Genomic DNA, 25,087 nt, shown 5'->3' on the forward strand with positions numbered 1-25,087 from the left:
CTGCAGCTTCCCTGCCCTTCCTCCCGCCACCCTGCCTTGCCCATGGGTTCTGGGCACCAGGCCAACCCTCTGCCCACCACGCATGGAACAGCTCCATTTCCAAGAGTCAAGTCATTATATGGCCTGACTTTCAAGTGGCTTTTTATAGAGTGCTCAAGTGGTAGGTGAGGCGAAACAAGTGAAGAGCAATAAGAGAGGCATCTGCTTTGCCAGGAAAATCAAGTTTATTAGAAGGATCCAAGGGAAGGCCTCAGGCACTTGGGAGGGTTCTCAGGACAAGCAAAGAAGGAACAGACCCCAGGGAAGGAAAGGGTGGGCGGGGAATGCTCTGGAGCAGGTTGGGTGAGTTTTCTTGGCTGACCCACTGCGCGGCTCCAGCCATTCAAATTGTGTCTTCAGGCCCTTGTGTCAATGAACCAGGGCTGCATCAAAGCTCTAGAGCCCTGGGTCTTATCTCCTTGCTCCTCTGGCAGCCCCCAGGCTCTAGCACACAAAGGAGCTGCAGGGTCCACAGCGGGGGCGGGGGACACAAGGTGTGCACAGGGCAGAGGGAGCACAGGGGGTGCAGGGGGCACAGGGATTGGAGACACAGGGCCCGATGGGCTTGCTGCATGCGTTGGTTGTAGCACAGGGGTTGCAGGGCAGCCTGGAGAAAAAGAACGATGCGGAAAGGTGATTTGAGGGAGGCTAGTGATATATACCAAAGAGACCCCGAGAATGAAATGCCTGTCAGGCCTTGGCCTGACCTATAACAGTCAGGCTACAGGCTCAACTGCTGCAAAGCTCAAGTTCAAATTTCTCATGGTCTCCCTATTATATAGTGCCAATATTCTAGACAGAAACTCTGAAACTCTGGCTTTGACTCCCAACACTGTCTGTTCCTAGCTAGTGACCTTGGGGAAGTCCTGTAAACTTCTCCAAGCCCCAGTTTCTTCACCTCCAGAATAGGGAAAAGACCAATCCAGCCTTCCTAGTCTTAACTGTATGTAAGACCAGATGAGGTTGTGTATGAAAACGTACCCTTTACAAAATATGGTACAGTATTCCCTCACTTATTGCGGGTATTACATTCTACCTGCCCCCCACCCCACGAAGTAGGAACCTTACATTTATTCTACACTCTTAAACCTACGTAACTTTAACAATATACATATACAGTACCTCAAAATCCCGCAATATAGTGAAAAATCCGCGATAGATAATTAAATATAATATTTTTTAAAATCCCACGATACAGTGAGGCTGCAATAAGTGAACCACGATATAGAGAGGGTCTACTGTATTATAAAATGTAAGAAATATCATTGATCTTGTATCAATATTATCACAAAGACTTGGCTGTACAATTTTTGTTTGTACATCAAACAATTCTTGCCATCTTAATGTTTTTAATGATGCTCATATTATGTTTTCTGAGTTCTATTTGAGCATGTCTGGTGTGATGGCATAATTTCCTTTCCAAAGCATGCAATCTCTTCCTGGAGTCCAGTTGAGAAGTATGCTTATGTGTGTGCACAGTTCCTCAAACACCTCCTGCCAGGTACTCACTTGCAGTCCTCGCTCTCCAGCAGGCTCCGGTACGTGTTTATCTCGCACTCCAGCCGGGCCTTGACGTCCAGCAGCACCTGGTACTCCTGGTTCTGCCGCTCCAGGTCACCCCTGATCTCTGCCAGCTGGGACTCCACATTGGTGATCATGCACTGCACCTGGGCCAGCTGGGAGCTGTAGCGGGCCTCGGTCTCCGTCAGCGTGTTCTCCAGTGAGTCCCTCTGTGTGGGGGACATAAGGAATGTCACAGAGATGCTCCTCTAACATGGCACCCCATAGGGCTCCGTACAAGTCACAGCCTCAAGAGTTAAGGAGACTGTGACCCGAAAGGCTGGCCAGTGACTCTGATTCCCTGACCTCACACTTCTCACCAGGAGGCCTGGACGATACCCACCAGGTTGTGCTGGGCCTGCAGCTCGATCTCCAGGGCGTTGACTGTGCGTCTCAGCTCGATGATCTCCGCCTGGCAGGTCTGCAGCTGCTCTGAGCTGGACACCACCTGCTTGTTCAGCTCCTGGGTCTGAGACACCAAAGGTGAGAGACGGGATCAGAGTTTGCCTTGAGAGCCACAAGGGGCCTTGTGTCCTGAGTGGCCCTGTGCTGAGATGCCCACCTGGTGGGTGAACCATTCCTCCACGTCCCTGCGGTTGGTCTCCACCAGGGCCTCATACTGACACCTGGTCTCATTGAGCACGCGGTTCAGGTCCACGGTGGGGGCAGCGTCCACCTCGACATTGAGGCGGTCTCCAATCTGGCAGCGCAGGGTGTTGACTTCCTGTGAATGCAGGAAAAGCAAGAGTAACCATCCTCAATAAAGAATAGATTCAAAGAAATGCTATTGCTTGTTGAAGCCCTGCTAGCATATTTCCTCAGGGAAGAAACTTGTGGAACAATCCATGACAGTTCAAGGCAAAGTGCCTGTACTCCAAGTCACCCAGCTCCCTCCTCACCATAACTGTACCATTGCACTTGGATTTTAAAACATTACCAAGGACTTGCTTGGATGCCACTGAAGGACAGGCTAATGCTCTATTTTCCCAGTTTCCAGGTTGGCTACAGAAGACCTCATAGTACAAAGACTTAGCTGTACAATTTCAGATTATGTATCAAATAATTCTTGACATCAAGTAAGAAAATCATTTAATGGCCCCTCCCAGGATAGAGAAGGAGCCCAGATTATTCTTCACCAAGACTTTGAAAGAGTAGAGACTCAGATTCACCGGGGTTGGTCTTTTGGCCTCTGGGGATGAGGAATGACTACATAACATGAATACAACAATGTAGGGAGTCATTCAACAACTCACTAACCAACCCTAGTTTGGCTGCGCTGCTCAGGGAAACTGTTTTGAGTGAGACACCTTTCCTGGAAACATGGATAGGTTTTATCTTTTCGTTTTTTCTGTCATTATGAAGTGTTGGTATTTTTAAGGGAAATCACTAAAGCCACCCTCAGCCTGAGACTAAATCAGGTTTCTTTATTTCTCATTTCTGGTCTCACCTCCTCATGGTTCCTCTTGAGGCAGAGCAGCTCCTCCTTCAGGGACTCCACCTGGGCCTCCAGGTCGGACTTGCACAGGGTCAGCTCGTCCAGGATCCTGCGCAGGCTGTTGATGTCCGACTCCACCAGCTGCCGCAAGCCCAGCTCCGTCTCGTGCCTGCACAAGGATAGGATCAGAGCAGTAACTGGCAGACCTCCAAGACTCACAGGGATGACCTTTGGTAACCCCACTCGTCTTGCCACTTTCTGCAAGAGTGAAACCAGGAGAGGGTTCTGGAGGCCCTCAAGACCCAATATTAATCCAAAAATCAACAGATTGAATTGCATCCTCATCTACTTTTGTGATTCCTTTGCTGGGCTCCCCTTAATTTCTACAGAATCCTTCATGACCAATGGGTCAAACCATTGTTCAGTAAAGCTACAGGAATCCCTTTTCTTTAACTGGAGGTTAAGTGAAAGAAGAAAACCCCAGTGCGCATTCTGAACAAACTCACTTGGTCCTGAAGTCGTCCGCAGCCAGCTTGGCATTGTCGATCTGCACCACCAGCCTGGCGTTCTCAGACTTGGTGCACAGGATCTGGAGAATGAGAGGTTGCTTAGTGAGGACTGAAAATAAATATAAAACCATCAACCTCTATAAAATGACTTAAAAAGCTACTTTGGAAGTAAAAAGAGGAAGTAACATCATGGATGACATAGAAGCAAGAAACACACTTCTCTTCCACAGATTGAGGATCACAGAGAACTCCCCTTGCTTAGTGATGACAGCAAGGCCCCACCTTCTGCTGGAGCTCCTCGATGGTCCGGAAGTAGGACTGGTAGCTGGGGCACATCAGCGGCTCCTGCTGCTGGCACCGCTCCTGGATGCGGCACTCCAGCTCCGCGTTCTCCCGCTCCAGCTGCCGCACCTTCTCCAGGTAGCTGGCCAGCCGGTCGTTCAGGAACTGCATGGTCTCCTTCTCGCTGCCATTGAAGGAGCCCTCGCAGAACCAGCCGCAATTGCCCACATTGGCGGGGATGTTGCAGGCCCCGGGCAGGGGGATGTTGTGGCAGCTGGGGGCCACGCAGGGCCGGGAGGGGCAGCCGGAGCGGCAGCTCAGGTTGGGCAGGCAGCAATTGTAAGGCATGGTGCTGGGAGAGAGTGGGGTGCCTGGCTGAAGAGAGAGTCCCAGTTCTGCAAGGAAGGTGTGGGTCTCCTTCTTCTGGGAGCCTTTATACTATCCCCATTGAGGGTGTGGACGTAGACAGTAAAGTCCTTTTTCTTTTTACATCTTCACTACTTTTCAAATGCCCTTCCCTTCAGTCTGTTATTTGCCTTCCTCAGAAGAGTCCATTGTCCCATAAACTTTTTTACTTGGGCTTCTTGCTAAGTCAGGACTCCTCTTCAGGCAGTTCACCTATGAAATCAGAGTTTTGTGGTAGACCTTCAAAGAGGCCACACAGTCTAGCCCAAGTAACTGCCCTTGTTAATTGGGAGTTGGTCCACCCAATGATATTCTTTTGTGTCATGTGACCCTGGGCACCCATCATCAGACTCATCTCACGGCCCACCTGGCATGTCTAGGGAGGAACTGGGATTGAGTGGAGGAAGAAGTTGTAGGAAGTGGCAGCAATGGACACCCTTTCTGTCTGCTTTAAGAGAAGATCCTTCAACGCTGAGAAGGATGGACAGCTCTGTGCATGTCACCTCCTATGCGCCACTTAGGACTGTAGAGGAATTTTAAAGGTAGAAGGTTCGATAATTAGTTTGAGATCAGAAAGTTTCTAGAGAAAGAGATCGTTTTGAAAAAGAGCTGGAAAATCTGCAAGCTGAGAGATCCATATAAATGCATTTCAGTTACCTAGGGAAAGTATCTGGAGGCAGGTGAGACAGGAATAAGGAGGTCCTGGCAGGAATTTTCCACAAGGGTATTCATTAGGACAGAGTGAGCAGGTAACTGAAAGTGTCAGGAGAGAGCCCAGAGGGGCCTCCACAAGCCTGAAAACGTTTGAAGCTAATTTTTTTCAAAGTGTATTTTATTGGTTATGTTATTACCATTGTCCCAATTTTTCCCCTTTGCCCCCCTCTGCCCAGTACCCCCCTTCCCTCCAGCAATCCCCCCCCTTAGTTCATGCCCATGGGTTATGCATGTAAGTACTTTGGCTTCTCCATTTCCTATACTATTCTTAACATCCCCCTGTCTATTTTTTTCCTACCAGTTATGCTTCTTAATCTCTGCAGCTTTTCCTCATATCTCCCCCTTCCCCCTCCCAGCTGATAACCCTCCATATCATCTCCACACCTGTGGTTCTGTTCCTGTTCTGGTTGTTTGCTTTGTTTTGTTTTTAGATTCATTAGTTGATAGTTGCCTTTTTAATGTTCATAGTTTGGATCGTCTTCTTTTTCTTAAATAAGTCCCTTTAACATTACATGTAATAAGAGCTTGGTAATAATGAACTCCTTTAGCTTTACCTTTTCTGGGAAGCACTTTATCTGCCCTTCCATTCTAAATAATAGTTTTGCTGGATAGAGTAATCTATGTTGTAGGTCCTTGCTTTTCATCACTTTGAATACTTCTTGCCAGTCCCTTCTTTCCTGCAAAGTTTTTTTCAGGAATCAACTAATAGTCTTATGGGAACTCCTTTATAGGTAATTCTCTGCTTTTCTCTTGCTGCTGTTAAGGTTCTCTCTTTATCTTTAACCTTTGGCATTTAATTATGATGTGTCTTAATGTGGTCCTCTTTGGGTCCAACTTGTTTGGGACTCTCTGTGCTTCCTGGACTTGTATGTCTATTTCCTTCACCAAATTAGGGAATTTTCTTTCATTACTTTTACTAGTAAGTTTTCTATTTCTTGCTCTTCCTCTTTTCCTTCTGGCATCCCTATAATTCAGATGTGGCATGTCTGGAGATGTCCCAGGGTCTTCTTATACTTTCTTTTTTTTTTTTAATTCTTATTCCTTCTTTATGTTCTGGTTGAATGTTTATTTCTTCCTTATGTTCCAAATTGTTGATTTGAATCCTGGCCTCCTTCCCTTCATTGTAGGTTCCCTGTAGATTTTTCTTTATTTCACTTAGTGTAATCTTCATTTCTTCTTTTATGTTGTTGCTGTATTCAATGAGTTCATTGAGTATAAGTGTTTTTTAAGTGTGCATCTGATAGGCTGGCTATCTCTGTTTTGTTTAGTTCTTTTTCTGGGGTTTTGTTCTGTTCTTTCATTTGGGCCATATTTCTTTGCCTCCTCAATTTGGCAGCCTTCCTGTGTTTGTTTCTGTGTATTAGGTAGAGCTGCTTTGACTCCCTGTAAAAAGCACCTGTAAATTGTGTGGGAGACAGCCTTAGGTACTCACCAGGGTAGGGCAACTCACTTCACTGTTCTGTGGTTCTGTGTGGGGAGAGGGCTCGAAGAGGGGACTGTGCCACTGCCTGGCTTCTGGGGGTTCGTCCAGCACTCACCCTGTTTCCAGTCTCCTCACCCACTCCCAAGCTGTTGCCCTGGTGTTGAATCCCTGAGTGGGTGGGTTTGCATTTGTTTTAAGACCATGCGGGCCCTTTAAGCAGAGTTTCCTGAAAATCCTTCAGTTTCTTCCGCAACCCCAACCCCCACTTGTTTTTACATCCAGAAGTTATGGGGGTTTATTTTCCTGGTGCTGGAACCCTGGGCTGTGTGGTCTGGCCTGGGACAGGGACCACTCGCTCCCAAGGTATCCCTCCCAGTTTTGACCCACCACATGTGAATGTGAGGCTGCCTGTGCCCGTTCCACCACCACCGCCTCCCCATGCCACACCACATCTCCTTGCCTCTCTGCTCCATCTCTGCATCTCCACCCCTCCTACCTGTCAGGATGGATGTGGCTTCTTTAAATCCTTCATTGTCAGACATCCATACAGTTTGATTTTTTGGCAGTTCTGGGTGTTTTTTTTGTTTTGAGATTTAGTTGTAATGCTTTTTATGGTTGCGCAAGGAGGTGAAGCGTGTCTACCTATGCCTCCGTCTAGACCGGAAGTCTGAAGCTGATCTTAAAGTATCATGTGAATTGACTTTATATTCCATAATATAGCCATGTTGATAAAAAAAAATATTCCAAAATTTCCAGTTAAACTGTCTAGTATTTTACCCAATTCTCTAAGTGAAACTGATACACCAGGTAGATATACTGATCCTGTCCTGGACTTTCTGGGTTACATGTAACCTGGTTTAAAAACCAAAGGTTAAAAGGTACCAAGGATGGCCCTGTGGTCATGTAACTGAATCCAAGGACTTGGTCACCAGGAGAGAAAATACTGAGACACAGCATAAGCAAGGGACTTAGCAAAGCAGACTTGGAGCATTTGGGGTTGATTTGAGGGATAAAGGGAGGCCTGAGGAAGAGGTCACCGAAGTTCTGAACATAAACATAAGCTGCACAAATACAAGAATCACCAGGTACCACTTGCATCTTGGGTAAAAGCACACCGTCCTCTACTGTGGCTTTGGCTGCCAACCAGAGTGGCAGTTTTATTGACAACTGATTGAAGTCCTTCTCCCCATCAAGCTTTCATGATAATATTCTTGCAGCGCTCTGCTTGAGTCTCAGATTTTTTAAAAGGTCCTTCATCTACCTTTTCCAAGGCCGTTATCACCCCTTATTATAATGCCATTAAGATGCCCCATCACACTACAAAGAAACCCCAGGCTTATAATAAAATCAAAACGTCTTTGCTTTCTTTTAAGGCAAGTAAAAGGGGAGAAATAGATGGGTCCTGAGGCAGGCATCACTGAGACTGTGCAGAGGAAAGATGCAAGGCTGGGCAGTAGCAGTCAATAGGAAACTCCTGTCTTGCCTCTTCTGGGCTGGGGACAAATGGAAAGGCCTGTGACTCAGGCTGGTGAGCATTTGCTTGTAGGAACAGCACAGCCTTCTGCCTCCCGACTCCTGTCAGCTTGCTTCTCGTGCTGGCTTCCAACAAGGAGCTGCTTCCTCCATCGTGCCTTCCTCACCTCCCGGGGAGGTTCCCCTGAGCACAGACTCAATGCCAGCAGCATCCTCCAAGCCCTCTGGTCTTATCTACTGCCCGCCCCCCGTAGCCTTGCAGAGGCTTTAGTCAAAGAAGAATGTGCAAGTTCCCAGTATGAGAAGATTCAAGGACGAGGTTGACAAGTAAGCCAAAACAGAATATGTGTACAATGCAACGAGATCAGAGAAGTGGAGCGAGATGGAACCAGGGAGCAGTGTGTTTAGTAGGAGAGGTAAGAACATAGAGAAGAGGGAAGGAGAAAACCTAGAAGGAACCCTCAGAACCACATGGGCCCACGCATACCGGACAAAGCTACCCCATCTTCACCAGGATGAACCTGCAGGGTACAAAACTGAGAAGTCATCCAGACAACCTAAGCCAGGGCATGGAAGAGTGGCCCACCCTGCTCGGTGTCCTGGGAGATGTAAGTGGCAATGACTTGGAAAAGACCAGTAGACAGGAGACCACAGCTTCTGAGGCTTCTGAAAGAAGTGACGTTGTTCCAACGTGTCCAGACCAGAGCATCCTCCCTGATCCAGTCTGACATTTGTCTGTGGCCGAGAAATACACTGTTGTCTGCATGCGGGCAGCATAGGTCACGATAGGGACGTTATTCCTGAACGAATAGGGTATATGGAGAGGAGAAAAGAAGAGAAGAGCAGGAGTCAGACCTGCCTGGGCTTCAGGTCATGGCTAATCAACAGCCACATGAAAGATGCAAGAAAGAACAGGTTCCCCTGGTACCTGGAGAGTCCTTTTTTCCCTGCAGAAGGGGAAACGGCAATGACACAAAAATTCAGGATGGAGACAGCAGATGGACTCGCTGGTGAGTTAACATACTGCTGCCATCCCTTGTGAATCTAGGCTCTTTCTTCTAGTGTTTTCAAAATATCATTAGGCTTCAGTAAATTTGTTACTTGAATTAACAGGGAAGATGGCATTCCAGCTTTATGAGGTCTCCACAACCTCCCACAGGTTGGGATCAGGCTTCATGTACTGTCTTGATTTTCTAATGGGAATAGCTGCAAATTTTATTCATTCAGGGGGAAATTGAGAAGTCAATGGACTATCAGACCCACTTTCTTTATTTAGTTCAGTTTTATTCAAAATGTGTTTATTGAGCTGGGCATGGGACTAAATTGATAAAGCATCATACTTCTGGTAGAGGATAACCTTTTTTTTTTAAGTATATTTTATTGATTATGTTGTTACAGTAGTCCCAATTTTTTCCCCTTTGCTCCCCTCTGCCCAGTAACACCCTTCCCTCTGGCAATGACACCCCTCTTAGTTCATGTCCATGGGTTGTGCATATAAGTTATTTGGCCTCACCCTTTCCTATATTATTCTTAACTTCCCCATCTATTTTGTACCTACCAATTATGCTTCTTAATCCCTGCACCTTTTCCCCATTTCTCCCCCTTCCCCCTCCCAGCTGATAACCCTCCAAATGATCCCCATACCTCTGATTCTGTTCCTATTCTGGTTTGCTTAGTTGGATTTTGTTTTTATTTTTTAGATTCCATTGTTGATAGTTGTGAGTTTGTTGTCATTTTAGTGTTCATAGTTTTGATCTTTTAGTTAAATAAGTCCCTTTAACATTTCATGTAATAACGGCTTGGTGATGATGAACTCCTTTAGCTTTACATTGTCTGGGAAGCACTCTATCTGCCCTTCCATTCTAAATGATAGCTTTGCTGGATAGAGTAATCTTGGTTGTAGGTCCTTGCTTTTCATCACATTGAATACTTCTTGCCAGTCCCTTCTTCCCTGCAAAGTTTCCCTTGAGAAATCAGCTGGTAGTCTTATAGACACCCCTTTGTAAATAACTCTCTGCTTTTCTCTTGATGCTTTTAAGATTTTTTTCTTTATCTTTCACCTTTGGCATTTTAATTATGATGTGTCTTGGTGTGGTCGTCTTTGGGTCTACCTTGTTTGGGACTTTCTGTGCTTCCTGGACTTGTATGTCTATTTCCTTTGCCAAATTTGGGAAGTTTTCCTTCATTATTTTTTCACATAAGCTTTCAATTTCTTGCTCTTCCTCTTCTCCTTCTGGCACCCCTATGATTCAGATGTAGGCACGTTTAAAGTTGTCCCAGAGGTTCCTAAGCCTCTCCTCATCTTTTTCAATTCTTGTTTCCTCATTCTGTACTGGTTGACTGTTTTTTTCTTCCTTATATTCCAAATCATTGATTTGAACCCCGGTTTTCTTCCCTTCACCATTGCTTTTGTGTGGATTTTCCTTTGTTTCACTTAGCATATCCTTCACTTCTTCCGTTATGTGTTTGCCGTACTCAAGCATATCTGTCAAGCCTGTGAGCATCCTTATCACCAGCATTTTGAACTCTGCATATGTTAGGTTGGCTATCTCCTTGTCGCTTACTTCTCCCACTAGAACCTTGATCCGTTCCCTCTTTTGGGCCATACCTCTCTGTCTCCTCACCTTGACAGGCTCCTGTGTTTGTTTGCCTCTGTGTCTTAGGTAGAGTTGTCACATCTGTTACATTGTAAGGGGCAGAGCCTTGGGTATTCATCAGTAACAGGCAACCTGTTTCACCACGTTGTGGCGCTATATGTGGGGGAGGGGTCTGAGGGAACAATGCCACTTGCTCAGCACTCACCCCTTTTCCAGGCACTTCTCTCACTTCCATATGGGACCAGCGCCTCTCTAGCTGTTGCCCTGGCCGTCGTTCCTAGAGTGGGTGGGTCTGCGAATGTTCTAGGACTATGGGGGCCCTTTAAACGAGGGGAACCTACTGAGAGACCAGCAGTTTCTTCCTCTGCCCCAACCCCCACTGGTTTGCACAGTCAGAAGCAATGAGGCTTGATTTTCCCTGGCGCTTGGACCGTTAGCTGCGCGGTCTGGTCTGGAGCTGGAAACACTCCCCAGGTGTCCCTTCTCTACTTTTTAAAATGCATGACTGCACTTTCCGCTGGCCTGCCACTGCCTCCACTGCCATTACCACCACACCGTGTCCTCTCTGCCCGGACTCCACCTCTCCTACCTGTCTGGATAAGTATTTCTTCTTTATACCTTTGTTTGTTGGACTTCCACACAGCTCGACTTTCTGGAACTTCTCATGGTCTCTAGTTTTGAGGTAGTTGTATTCCTTCTTAGTTGTGGAGGGAGATGCAGTGTGTCTGTCTAGGCCTCCATCTTGGCCAGAAGTCCGAGGATAACCTTTTTATGAGCAATTCAAGCTAATATGGGTCCCCAGAACTATTTGGGAAATAACAAAAACACAAGGAGGTGAGATATTTAAAAGGTATAAAACACACATTTGGAAGTACATTTGTGTTTAATGTAATTAGAAGACTGCGTGTGTGACATTAAGAAAAGCAATCATTTGTTAAACATCTACCAAGTACCTGGCTTAGTCCCAGGGCTGGGGACAGGAGGACAGGGGGATAGTATAGGGAGATGACCTGCCCATGTCCTCTGTGAGCTCTCAGTTCCATTGAGCAGACAGGTGGTCCACGGCTAATGCTAAAGTTATATAATGGGCCCTTCACCTCCCAAGTTTCTTTCTTCCCCCTCCCCACTTCTTCCCACACCCATTCCTGCGCCAATCCCCAGTCCAGGCTTTTCAACCCAGTTCATGCTTCTCAGCCAGGGGCTGAGGACTGAGGCCATTTCAGATGATTTACCTATATCCTGAAGGTGTGTGGGTTACCCCAGTCTCTAGGTGGCCCAGGTAGGATTCAAACAACTGATCTGATTAGAATCCTAATCTCTTTAAGCGTCTTTGCTTCAATCAGGCCTGGTAATTTGTTATTTTGGTATTTGATGCTTGTTGTTCCGGAGACCACAAGGCAGTGGTGGCAACTGCCCATCACTTCAGCCCCGCAGCATCCCCGTAGGCACTGAGATGAGTTTCAAAGCAGGTGAAGGAGGCTTCTGGGACATGGTGTGGGTCAGAAGAAAGAACAATGGCAACGCTAAACCAAACAAGCAAAAGAGGAGCTAGAAAGGGGAATGAGATCCGTGGAGACGCGGAGGTGACACCTGCTGGTGAGCAGACGCAGCGCGGTGGCCCACCCTCAGGATCTGAGCCCTCCTGTGGGATGGGGGCTTTGTGGTGCCAGGGCTTGGCGGCCCGTGGGCATGACTGAGCACCTGCTGAGGTTATCCAACAGCCAAGGAGGAAGAAGGGGAAGGGAGCCAAGGGAGACTTGAGTATAAAAAATAACAGCATAAATGGGGAGCCTCGGCTGAGGAAGGCCAGGAGATGGCCAGGGACCAGAAGCTCAGACTGAATGTGGTTGGGTGGGGAGGACTTTGCAGGGTGGGAGAAAGCACCAGGAAGATTATTGCTGGGGAGAACCCCAGGCCCTGCTGTACCTTTGCCATGTGACTCCATCTCAGCCACCCTTCCCCAGTATTGAGAGTGGGTCTGAATGTGAAGCATTATCCAGACTCAGCAAAGCCCCAAGTGGCTCAGTGCAGGGAAGGGGCAACAGAGGGGGAATGAGAAGACTTGTGCTTGGGTGAGACAGCTGTGAGAATGGAGGGGAGCATTTCACCCCCCTAATCCTGAACTGCTCCCACAGCGGCATGGGGATGGTGACGCCTGTTCTGTCTTCCTCGGGGTTTGGTGGTGACACTCAAAGTCAATAACACATATGAAAGTGCTTTGTAAATGGTAAAGCGATGAACATGTAGAAGGGACTCAGACCATTTTTCTTCTCCTCCTCTTCCTCAATAGATAAAATGGTTTTAGTGAAGGTGGGTGGTGGGTTGACCTTCTTTGATGACTCCCAGGCATTCAGATGGCCAGGGTCATCAAGCTATTTTGAGATGCTATAGGAATTTCATTTCTCACACTGCCTTTTGTGGCATAAATCCTCAGAAATGGTTTCTCTAACATAAACACTCTCATTTCCTTCAAGGAAAAGCACTGTGGGCCATTAAGGTTCTGGTGACATAATCTGAGACTCAGCCTCTGCAAAGCACAGAGGTCAAGAGCAATTGCTAGAGGTAGACTGCCTTGGTCTGAATCCTGGCTTCACTGCCTAGTAGCTGTGTGATCTTGTGTGTGTTACTTAACCTCTCTGAGCCTTGGTTCCTCATCTCTAAAATGAAGATAGCAAAAGCATTGCCTTTATAAATGCTGTAAGGATTAAATGAGTCCATGTATATAAACATCTGTAACTTGGTGCCTGACATACAGTAAGAGCTCAATTAATGTGAGCTTCGATTACAATGTGATAATGAAGATATGTGATGATCATCATCATCATGATGAAAGCAATGATTGTGGTGGTGGTGATGATAGTGATGATGATAATAATGGGCTGTTTGGTTTCTATCGAAGCTCTTCATACTTCCCCAAGCATAATGGATCCCTCCACCCAGCACTTCTTCCCAGGAACCCAAACCACTTCACACACACACATACACAATGTCTCATGAAACTTAATCTTATAATTATAAATGACAGGGCACTGGATGTGAACTTAAGAATACGGGTCAATCATCCTGAGGCTCCATTGACTCATTTCATGTCACCAGAAGAAGCCCTCAGTCTCTGAATGACTCGCATTCTCTCACTCTCCTTAACAAACACAATGCTTGCCTACTCTGTCATGTGCAAGAATAATTGGGTTTATTTCGTTAGACAGCTTTGAACTTGTTGGATGAAAGGGGCTATTTAAGTACAAAGGAGGAGGTGAAGGTGTTTGGGCCAGGTGCCAAATTAAGACTAATCAAAATTGCTCTTTCGTATTGGGACCCCCTCTTCGGTAAGCACCTTAGGGGTGTGTCATCAGTGCCCAAACACCTCCACCACTTGGGACAAAAAAGCAGAGGCACAGTGGAGGCGAGAGGAGGGCTTGGCAACCTTTGACCCTTCTTCCAAAGCTTCCCGTGATGGGAGTCCTGATGCCTCCCAAGCAGCAGTGCTGTCTACGCAGACAGTAGCCATCAGGTAAAAGTCTGGGCTTGAGGGCAGTTGGATACAGAGCAACTGTGTCCTGGCTTAGCTTTCTCCAACTTTGGGGCTTGGGACTGTGCTCACTCCTGCACCAGGATGGCCTGGATTCAACAACCATCAGCTGGACTTTGTAAGTGTCTCAGCAAGCAACTTCGATTCAGAGAGTTCACAGAGCGGAGAGGGACTTGGTGTGTTGGCTCCACTTTAACATTTGTGGTTTCACCAACAAATAAGACCTAGAAAGCTGGAGTCATAGAACTTGGGGACTAGAAGACCCTCTACAATCATCTCATCCAGCCCCATCAGATACCTGAGTCCCCACCTCAACATCCCCACCAGGTGGTTGCAAAGACGCTGCTTGAATGTCTTCAGTGATGGGAAACTCACTGCCTCCCCACTTAGGCCAGTTGCAATGCTGCTTTCTGGAGATGTGCTGTTCTCGGCCACAGCTGCCTAAATATGGAGCCTCTGGTCCGTGTGTCTATTGCCTGCAAGTTTCAAGCCCAGCAGCTGCCAGAAGGACTTGCCACTGGGGCCTCTTCAGGAGCTTGGGTGGCTCAGTTTGACCCTTTTTAGACTGATAGTCTGACAGGCTCAGTAATCAGCATCACTTAACATGTCCAGAGTTCTGTAATATGCAGCAGAAATTCACTCTCAATGGTGTGAGGGATTCCTCACCCACTGGACTTAGCAGGAGAGCAAGGCCAACTCCTTCTGCAGAGTGTCTAGCCAGGCAGGGGCTCACTCCCCAAATAAACCCCCTACCTCAGTGGTCCTCACACATGAGCATGCATAGAATCACCTGGAAGACTTGGTAAAGTAGACTACTGATTCAGAAAGTCTAAGATGGGGCTCAAGAATTGGAATTTCAACAAGTTTCCAGGTAATGCTGGTACTACTGGTCAGAGGACCACACTCTTAAGAACCACTACCCTAAACCTTCTCGTGTTTAATTTTTTCCCCTTCAAAGCTTTCAGAGTATGGTCTTCGGATCTAGTTCAAAGAGACGGGTTCGAGTCTTGACTCCGCAGCTGAAGACAATAACAGCTGCTCCCTGCTTGCAGGGTTTCTGTGGGACCCTTGGTCACAGTGTCTGCAGAGCTCAGCACAGCATCTTGCTCAAGTTGAGCTCAAGCTGGCTCTGCGCAGGGTATTCTGGGAGAGCCAGCAGGACCTCTGGATGGAGCTTTTCCTTTGCACAAGAACCATGTTGCTTCATCCAGATAAAAGAGGGATTTTATTTAGTATATCTTAAGAGCTCTGTGAATATGGCTCTAGACAGGCCTGAGAGCCAGCTATCTCCCACCTGTGCCAGTTCCACCCCAGTCGTCACTGGCTTTGCCATCTCCCAGAACCACTCTGGGGAGTGAGCCACGACCCTGCTTCTTGGGAAAAGCTGGCTCAAGGAGGCCCCAGCAATGCGCTCAGCATGGGATGGAGGAAGTGAGACCGGCGGTCTGTGGGCTCCTCATGCTACAGAAGGGAAGTTTATTAGTAAAATAAAAACAAGGTTACCTGCCACATCTCACGGACACCAGGAGGCAATGGAAGAGAAGAAACAGGAGAGAGAACAGGAAGCACAAATCCAGGGGCCGGAGCTGAGCTGCTGGACTGGGAAGCCCACCCGCAGAGAAGCACCACCCTCATGGTCTCCGTCTCCCTGGGCTGGCTGAGGCAGTAAGGCCCCGGGGGCAGACCTGGTGCAGCCAAAGGAACATTTTCCATTGTCTGGGACCTCAGGCTGAGGAATATGTCAGCATCACGGTGATGAGCAGGGTCTAGATGAGGCCAGCAAAGGCAGGGAGAGCAGCAGGTACAGGCTGCAGGGGTTGGGTAGGGGGTGCTGGAGGCTGGGGTCATGCATGGGTTGCAGGGAAGCCAGCAGAGAGAAAAAAGCTGTCTGTGACATTGTGATCAGTAGTGCATAAAAGACAATAGTATATAGGCATTTTAGAATTGAAGGAGCAAACAGGATTTTAGACCTTAGAGGTCCCTTTAGAAAGGGGGGGAATTACCCAGAGTCCAGAGTGAAGCTGTGGCCCGAGCTCAGGGCACCCTTGTGTAAAACGAGTGGTACCTGTCATGTGGGAAGGCACGTGGCCAAAGGAAAAGCAGAAAGGCTGATGAACAAGAGCAGGCTAGACGTCAGCCTGATCTTCATGTAAACACAGCCCCTAATCTTGTTCCTTGTTGCTTAAAGGGCTGTGGTATTCATCTTACCTTTTTCTCAACATGACAAGGAACTAAATGAGAGCTAAGTGCCCCATGCGGTATTTTTTAATGCCGAGTATGAAGATCACTGCTGCTGGAGTACTTCCTCCAGAGAGAATTTAGTGAAGCCTGGATGCACTGAGCTCTCCGTATTGTAACCCTGTGGCAGTGACTAGCATCTAGGAGAGTGACGTGGTCCCAATGGACGGCATAAGGAGGAAACCTTCCCCTACATCCTGCAGCTCGCCAGCTTCCTGGGTAGCAAGTTTGTCTTCAAAGATCGCGTCTACAATACCACCCCTCCCTTTTAGGCCATTGTCAGTAAGAGGCCCCTACTTTTACACATGATGTTGACACAGACATCAGAAGACATACCTGCAGTCCTCGCTCTCCAGCAGGCCCTGGTACGTGTTGATCTCACCCTCCAGCCGAGCCTGGACATCCAGCAGCACCTGCTACTCCTGGTTCTGCCGCTCCAGGTCTGCCCGGATCTCGGCCAGCTGCTGCTCCACGGTGCTGATCAGGCTCTGCATCTGGGCCAGCTCAGTGCCATAGCGGGCCTCGGACTCACACAGGGAGTTCTACAGACAGTCCTTCTGTGATGCCAAAGAAAATGAGAAGCAAGTTAAAAATCATGGGTTTCTGCCCTCAGGCTCTGCAGTCAGACCTTGGCACCCCAAGACGTTGCCAGGGCCGGAGAACAATCCAGCTCCCCTTAGCATTCTCCAGCTGGAAGAACTGCAACATGCTATGGGTCTTCATCATGGACCTTAGGATAGGTCTGTAGAACTTCCCTCATCTGGGCTAATGTTTATCCCCTCAGCACTCACATAAATGAGAATGTTCAATGCAAGATTGAAGCTGTGTCCTGGTCTGTATTTAAGAGTGGCGTGTACTGAACCTGGAACTTCCCATGGGAGTGGGAGCCTTCCATGCACGCAAAGGAGCTCACCAAGTTGTGTGGAGCCTGAAGCTCCACCTCCAGGGCATTCACCATGCATCTCAGCTCCAGGATCTCTGACTGCAGCTGCTCAGAGCAGGACGTGGCCTGCAGGCTGATACCCTCAGACACGCCACACAGAGACATGATTGCCTCCCTGCCCAGATGGAAGCCAGGCCCCCCTGCCTCATGCTCTGCAGCCCCACCTCACCTGGGCTTGGAACCACTGCTCCACATCATGGCGGTTGGTGTCCACCATGGCCTCATACTGGCACCACATCTCCTCCAGCACCCTGCTCAGGTCCACGGAGGGCTCAGCGTCCAGCTCGATGTGGAGCCTATCTCCCAGCTGGCACTTCAGAGTATTCACTTCCTGTGGGCACAAGAGGAGCACATCATGTTCATGGGGCCCTCATCCAAAGCCTCAATGATCTCCCACTGTCCGTCATCCCAGTGATTTCCCTTTGCTCCTCTGTGGATGAAGAACACACTCCCACTGAAAGCCAGAGCTCCCCTTCAGCACTTACAAGGCTTAACCACAGGTCAAGGCCTGCAGAGCTTCCATTCTGTGCAAGAGGAAGAGCCTCATTTCCATCCCCAAATGAGCCTGAATTCACCCTCCAGAAGTCTACACAGATCACACAAAGACCCACCCACCTGCTCATGGTTCTTCTTGAGGCAGAGCAGCTCCTCCTTCACGGACTCCACCTGGGCCTCCAGGTCACACTTGGTGAGAGTGAGGTCATCCAGCACCCTGCACAACCACAGATGTCAGCCTCTGCCAGCTGGTGGAGTGAGTATTCCATCTGGTACCTTTACCAGGGCAGGTACAGTAGTCGGGGTTCAAGAGCAGAAGGGGCCACAGGACCCACCTTACAGCCATACCCTCACTGATCTCTCTCCGCAGTCTAATTGTGAGTTGGCATTTCCTGGGTGGTGCACTCATACCCAGAGAGCAACAGGGTGTTCCCCACTCATTCAACACTAGGCACCTAAGCTGAACCAGGCAGTGACCACTACTGAAGAAGCCAGGACAGATGCATGGCTGATGACCAGAGCGGAGGCAGCAGAGTACCCAGGCCATTACAGTGCAGTGGGATCACTGCAGACCCCTCTTCCATTTTCCCTACTGAGATGGACCCTGGAATCTCTCTCAGATTAGAAGCCAACTGCCAGGATGAGAAGAAGGAAATGGCTTTCTTTAGCTCTAGAGGAGTGAGACATCCACAGTGCCCTGAAGAAAGATAATAAAACATAATGCCCCTTCCTGTTCCCAGGTGGGGGCACTTCTCAGGTGGTACAAACCCTTTGATCCTCACATGCCTTCATGGCATCTGAGTTATCAATGCTCACAAACTGGTCAAGTTTCAGTGTGGAATCGTATCCTCACCGAGGCAGCAGAGTTTCATAGGAAATGGCCTCGGGGTAGAAAATTGGGGGCCAAGTTCCAGTTCTACCACTCAGCAGCCACGTGACTTCTGGCAAGTCACTTCAGGACTCTGAGCCTCCATGTCCCCATGAAGAAGGGTCCATCACTGCCCTGCCTGCCTCACAAGGCTCTTCTTACAATAGAATCAAATGGCTGATGATTCGAAATCATGTCAAACTACAAAAGCAAAACAATTATGGTGGTGGTGGGGGTGTTCTTCTAATATCTTAGGCTTAATGCCCTTTGTTTTCTCTGGATGGAACTGTTGGTTTGGGTCCTGGTCGGTTACATCTCTGATGCCAACTGCATCACAGGAAGACAGAAGAAGCCAGGAGAGGCATTTGGCTCCTCCCCTCCTTGTCTGACCCCAACTCACTTGGTCCTAAAGTCATCTGCAGCCAGCTTGGCATTGTCAGTTTGAACAACCAGCCTATTGTTCTCAGATTTAATGCACAGGATCTGGGGAAAGAGAGTAGGCTCAGTGATTCACTGTTCTCAGACCATCTGTGGCCTCAGGTCCAAGGCAGTCCTGTTGGCTGGGGTTCAAACTGCAGCATCCCCTAGGACAACACAAACTCCTAAACTTGTACAAGACACTTGTGTGGTGCAGGACGGGATGGGGGTGGGGGTGCAAGAGGATGCTTGGCTGAGAAACCAAGATATGGAAGGTAGTAGCAAACTGAACATATAACAAAGACACTTTTCTTTTGCTGTATGTGGTGCTTAGCAGACATAAGCAAGAAGACAGGGAGCCGAGACCAGAGAACAATGACAGGCTATGAAAGTTTTAGATAAGGTGGGATCCAGTCCCAATAAGAAGTCCTTTACGCTGGTTGGTCAACCTCCCCAGAGGTCTCTGAATCTAGTGAGATTCCCGTGGCCCCTGTTCTGACATTCTTTGTCTTCCTGTCTCCACAACCAAGATGTAGGCTATAAAGAAGCATTGATTTGATAATCAAAGGGGACAGCAGATAAGAAGAGGCCAGCGCTACTGATGGACATTAGAACATTCTCCTCTGACCCCTTTTACTGCACCTGCAGTTAGGTGGCACTGTTTTTGCAACTACATTTAGGAATTGGAAGTACTGAAACTAAGTTAACATAAACTCAGAATCCGATGTTTCATCCTTTATACAGCCCCATTCACCTTCACTCAAGATCCTCTTGCCACACTCTAAAAAGCATTCCGCTGCCAATCTAGGCCCTGGACATATAGTGCAAAGGTCAGTAATCTTTTTCTGTAAAGGGCCAGATACTAAATATTCTAGGCTTTGCAGGCCATGAGTCTCTGCCGTGACTATTCAACTCTGCTTCTGTAGCACAAAGGCAGCCATAGACCATACACCAACGAATGAGCATAATTGTACCAACAAAACCTTATTTACAAAATCAGGTAGCAGGGCGGATTGAGCCCTCATGCCATAGTTTGCCAACTCATGATCCGGAGCACCACAAACTTCACCTTCTGCAGGAGCTCCTCTAGAAGGGCTTCCAGGAGGTGGTGACTGCTCACCTGGTCATGAAGCCCTGCTAGAATTTGGACATGCAACAATGAGGATAACATTACAGCTGTGAGCAAACATTTTGGGGGTGGCAATGCATTTTAGCAGACACACAGGATATGTGAAGAAGATTCTAAAGGGGTGAAAAGAAGTGAGGATCAGAACAAGGCAGCCTTGAATACCAAGGTGAAGAGTCGGACTTCACTCCATAGGGAGCACCTGGCTCCACAGCACCTGGAACAACAGCTCACCATGGTGGATACCCACTCGCTACCAAAGGAATGTCGGCAAGTCCTTAAATGAGGCAGATCTGCATTGTGAAGGCGTAAACCCATGTCCTGCTCAGAGTCATCTCATCGCAGGCATCAGCCAGGTGCTTGTTAAATGGAGCTGGGTGTAGGACCACGTGGTAGGGCCTCTGACGCCACAGTTTATTGCTGACATATGCAGTTCATCTCCACGAACATTTGTGGACTACCGTCCACCAGGCCACCCCTCTTACACCAATACTTACCCCTCTTTCCCTGCCAGGGAGGCCCAAGCTCCAGGCCTCACCTTACCTTTTGTGGACGCTCTTTAATGGTCTGCGTGTGGGCAGTAATTGGAGAACATGTTGGGGAACCGCCGTTTGCTCCACTGCTGGGTCTCGACCCACAGCTCCTCATTCTCCTGCTCCAGCAGCCGCACCTTCTGCAGGCAGTTGGCCAGGTGATCATTTAGAAGCTGCCTGGTCTCTTTCTTGCTGCCATGAGGCGCTTTCACTGAGCCAGCTACAGGTGCCTATGTTGGTAGGGAAATTGTTGGTCACTAGCAGAGGACAAGCTGGGTAACTGCTGGAGGGGCCAGGCTGGCTACTAGATTGGCTGCTCTCTGCCAGGTGGGCCCCGTGTGGTGCTAGAGGCTGGCCAGCCCCTAGGGACAGAGTTCCTATGGCAGCTGCCTGGAGCTAGGAGCCTTCAAACAGACTTCACAGAGCTTGAAGAGCAACCATTTTTGCTACAGCTAGAAGCCATGGTCCTGGAAAGCTGAGTTGCAGGTTGGTTACCGGGGCCAAGCACTCAAGCATGAGAATGCTTCCTTGCCCAGGCTATTTATTTACCCCCTGGGGGTGCAGGTGCAATCTGCAAGCTTCCCCCATGACATCCTCATGTCCACTGCCATCAGAGCAGCATTAGTCAGTTATTTGGTCCCTGTCAGTAGCACTCCACCTCATAAAAGGCAGCGGTAACTGCCTTTGGACTCCATATTACTGCCCTCTGTTGCTAAAAGGGATGTTTTGTGCTGTCTCTTTAAAGACACCCCATTGAGAAGTTCTGCTCCCTAAGTGACCCTTGGCGTCTCTCTGGAGTGTCATGGCCTTAAAGGTGCACTGGTCCTCTTGCAGAGTTAGAGTTCACTCTACCTCTAGTCTCAGGGCCCTCTAGTCTCAGAGTCAGAGTCCCAGAGAGACTGGGCACAGAACGCAAAGGTGCTAAGGTGTTAGAACTAAACTCCGCGAGCTAATTCCAGCTGCTTCAGCTGGAGAAGAGAGAGGGACTGTGAGCTCCTCGGGCACAGAGCCAGTGAGTCACAAGGCCAGGACTGAGTCCTGGGGCTCCTAGCTTCAGCACATCCTCTCTCCTCTGCATCAGACCTTCTCTATTCAAAAGCCAAATGGTAAATATGTTAGGCTTTACAGGCCAGACAGTCTCTTCACTCTAAAGCAGCTCAACTCTGCCCCTGTGGCACAGAGCAGGCAAGACAATATGGAAGAGGTGGGTGTGGCTGTGTTCCAGTAAAATTTTATTAACCAAAACAAGCAGCAGCAGGATTTGAGCTGAGCGCAGTGATTGGCTGACCACCACTCTACATAGCACAGTGAATGGGGCCTTAAAAACTGGGTCCCTCGGAGCACATGGGGAGAACTTTAGCCATCTCTGGGAGATGCGAGGGCAGCACCCAGGCGGAATCCAGGACTAAACTCCGGGCCTCAGACACTGTCCCCTTCACTTTACCAAGGCATTTAGACCAAGACCAGAAGTCTATCCAGACGTTCTGTGATCAGAAAAGTGACTCAGCTGCCGTCATCATTGGGGAAAATCAGAAGACGGGGGCGCTTATTGCCAAAGCGGATTTTTCCTTAACCAACCTTATGTCAAGCACTTACTGTGTACTGGCTTCGTGAGAGGCATTCCAAATGAATCCTATCCCAATGACTCTTGGAAGGAGATAGAATTATCCCCATTTCCAAAGGGGAAAAGGAGACTGAGATTCACACACAGCATGTTCATAGTAGAATTGGGGTTCCAGCCCAGGCTTTCGGAAGCTAACAGCACTGATGGTTTCTATTACGGCAAGATGCTCATCAGTGTGCTTGGTTACTTACTTATGGCTAAGGGAGAGGACTATTTGGAAATAAACATAGCTCAACCAATGGTTCAAAAAGATATGACATCAAATGCTCTTGGAAGCTTTCTGTTTAGCAAAATTGAAATTATTGTATTCATATGCTAAAGTTTATGAAACTCAGGAAGCAAATTATTTTATTGTTGATGATTTTTCCAGTTATCACCTGGCATATCCTTTTTTTGATCATGTTGTAAAAGTGTTCCCAATATGCTGAGGGGTAAGGGGGGAGACTCACTCAGTGCATTTCAGTCCACAATCACCCCATTTCCCAGTCACTGTGTCCCACTCCCCTAGGCCTTTCTCTCTGGGAGCCAGTGCCCTCTAGCCAGGCTTCATGGAGGCAGATCTGCCCAGCAGATCCTCACGCCCATCTCAGAAAGGGGCCTCCCTCTGGGACAGTGAGAGGCAAGCTTGAGTCTCAGACTCTGTAACGGCCTCAGGGAAAAATTGTGCCTTGGAAACCCAGGTTCGTTCTTTCCCAGTCCCACTTGGGGAGGATCCTGCTACCTGGGGGAGTTTCTCCCAAGCATCAAATATGCCAGAGGTTTTATTACCTGAGTTTTCCTGTAAACCAGAGTTAATTAAAGCCAAATGCTTTGATATGAGGACACAATTCCTTTGAGAACACCCCCCCATAGGTGTAGCACTGAGTCCAGTTTCCAGGAGGTCCTGGTGCTGGTGGACATATTTCCCAAAGTCTATGCCGATGGCTTCCTCATCCATCAAATAAGAGAGACGGGCTAAGCGGTAGGATAGCTCGAGAGGTCTCTAGCTTGGAAGTACCATGCTGACATCAAAGATGGTAGCCATCCGTGCCCAGCAGGGGGCGCATGCCTGGCCCTGGGCCGTGGGGCTTGGTTTCACATAAAAAGCTTTAATGGGCACTTGGATGGTCAGACAGGTCTTGGCAAGTCAGAGTGACACACAGGTGTGGGAACAAGGACCAGGTTGGACTGGACAATATGTGCTGGGGGCAAGGAGCCTGCAAAGTCTACAGACGGTCCAGAGGCCTGGACTCCCAGCCTGCAACTCCCGTGGGATTGTTCCTGCAGCAGCTCTGGCCTGAGGTCTGTGATGGAAGGATGAGATTCTGAGTTTGGAGGTTGCCAGTTGTTATATGAAAGGGAACTCTATTCTCAGGAAAGAGTTTCAGCATCTCAGAGAAAATGTCTCTATTCTCAGGGATATAAAAGACGGGGAAAGAGGAAATATTTATTAGCCTGAAAGAATAACAAACCTTGGTGCTTGGAGAAAGCAAAACAAACTCAGAGATACCCGCTAGGCTTGGCATCAGAACACTTGGCTCCAGTTCCCACCTGTTGGTTGTGTGTCTGTGAGCACATCTTTCCACCAGCCTGGGAGTTTAGACTCCTCATCTGTAATGGGAGGGGCTGGGCCAGATCATTGGGAAGGCTCCTTTAGATTCTGACAGTTTAACACACCATCCAATAAACTTCCCACAATAATGGAAATCTTCCCTATTTGTACTGTCCAGTATGGTACCACTAGCCACAAGAAGGCACTGAGCACTTGAAATGTGGCTGGTGAACTGAGGAACTAAATTTCTCAATTCTACTTAATTTTATTTCATTAAACATTAAAGAGCCCCATGTAGTTAGTAGCTACCACATTGCACGAAATGGGCCTAGGATTCTAGAACCAAAGATTTGGTTCTGTTCAATCTCATGTGTTTATCAAGCTAAGCACATTCTAGACAAACATTGCACAGGAATTGAAATTAAGAACTGCTGGTTTGTACTCAGTTCATAGAACATCCAGTAGCCTTGGCATTTCAGCTCATTGAAATTTCACACACTCACACACACACACACACACACACACACACACACACACGCCCCTACCAGGAACCACAGCTGGCTAAGCTGTGTGTTTGTGTCTCCAGTGAGGCTCTTGACCCTGTCTGCCAGGCACATGGAATCATGTCCAAACTGCCCCAGGTAGCTTCAAGATCCAATCCATTTCTTGTCATTTCTTGGCAAGTCCAGAGGGCAGATACTTTAATAAATACATCACCTCAGCTCATTAAGGAAGAACTATTTTATGTATTTGGAGGGTGAGGTTCAAAAGGGTGCTCCAGAGTCCTGTTCCCAGTTTTTCCCTCTTTATCTACCATTGCCAATTGGGTCCTGCACTGAGTCCCTCCAATTGCTCCCTTATTTTTCCATCGCCACTGTCATTGCCTTAGCTGAGACCTTCTTCAGCTTCTCCCACACTATTCTTCAACTTCCTCCCTGCCTCTCAGCCCTCCTGTTTATACTCCTTTATGAAACTTTCTAAAATACCCCACCAGTCATGTCATTCTTGGGGCCAAGTCCTATCGCAGCCCTCCCACTGCCTCCAGAATCTATCTCTCTCTCTGTGGCGTGGCCAAGGCCTCCCAGGTCTGACACCTTCCTACCACTTCAGCTTTATTTCCACCAGTCTTTCACAGGATCCTGGTGCTCCAGTCAGCTGGGCCACTCTGGCCCCCAAGGCATGATCTCTGCTTTCCTGCAGACCCCATACACCTGTACCTCTCTTTGGCTCTGTAGACATCCTAGTCAACCTTCCAGGTCAGTCTGAAATGCCACTGGCTACATGAAGCCTTCTCTGCTCTCCCCAGTACTCTCTTCCAGTCTTTGTCAGTGTGCATACTCTTTCTA

General features: G+C 48.3%; 1 protein-coding gene and 1 pseudogene across 1 annotated transcript; both read right to left on the reverse strand.

Moving 5' to 3' along the window:
* Positions 1-218: 218 nt before the first annotated feature.
* On the reverse strand, positions 219-4,173 carry LOC149998455 (keratin, type I cuticular Ha3-I-like). The gene is made up of 7 exons (XM_090292095.1): positions 3,826-4,173; positions 3,541-3,623; positions 3,047-3,203; positions 2,162-2,323; positions 1,943-2,068; positions 1,549-1,769; positions 219-646 (listed from the first exon to the last, which is right to left on the reverse strand). The coding sequence occupies exons 1-7, from the start codon at positions 4,171-4,173 to the stop codon at positions 484-486; spliced, it is 1,260 nt and encodes a 419-aa protein (XP_090148221.1). The 3' UTR covers positions 219-483.
* A 12,354-nt stretch (positions 4,174-16,527) lies between these two features.
* Positions 16,528-24,980, reverse strand: LOC149998456 (keratin, type I cuticular Ha1-like; annotated as a pseudogene).
* Between the last annotated feature and the right edge of the window lie 107 nt (positions 24,981-25,087).

The sequence above is a fragment of the Furipterus horrens genome, unplaced genomic scaffold (genome assembly GCF_987537825.1).
Source record: "Furipterus horrens unplaced genomic scaffold, mFurHor1.1.pri manual_scaffold_11, whole genome shotgun sequence".
NCBI lineage: Eukaryota > Metazoa > Chordata > Mammalia > Chiroptera > Furipteridae > Furipterus > Furipterus horrens.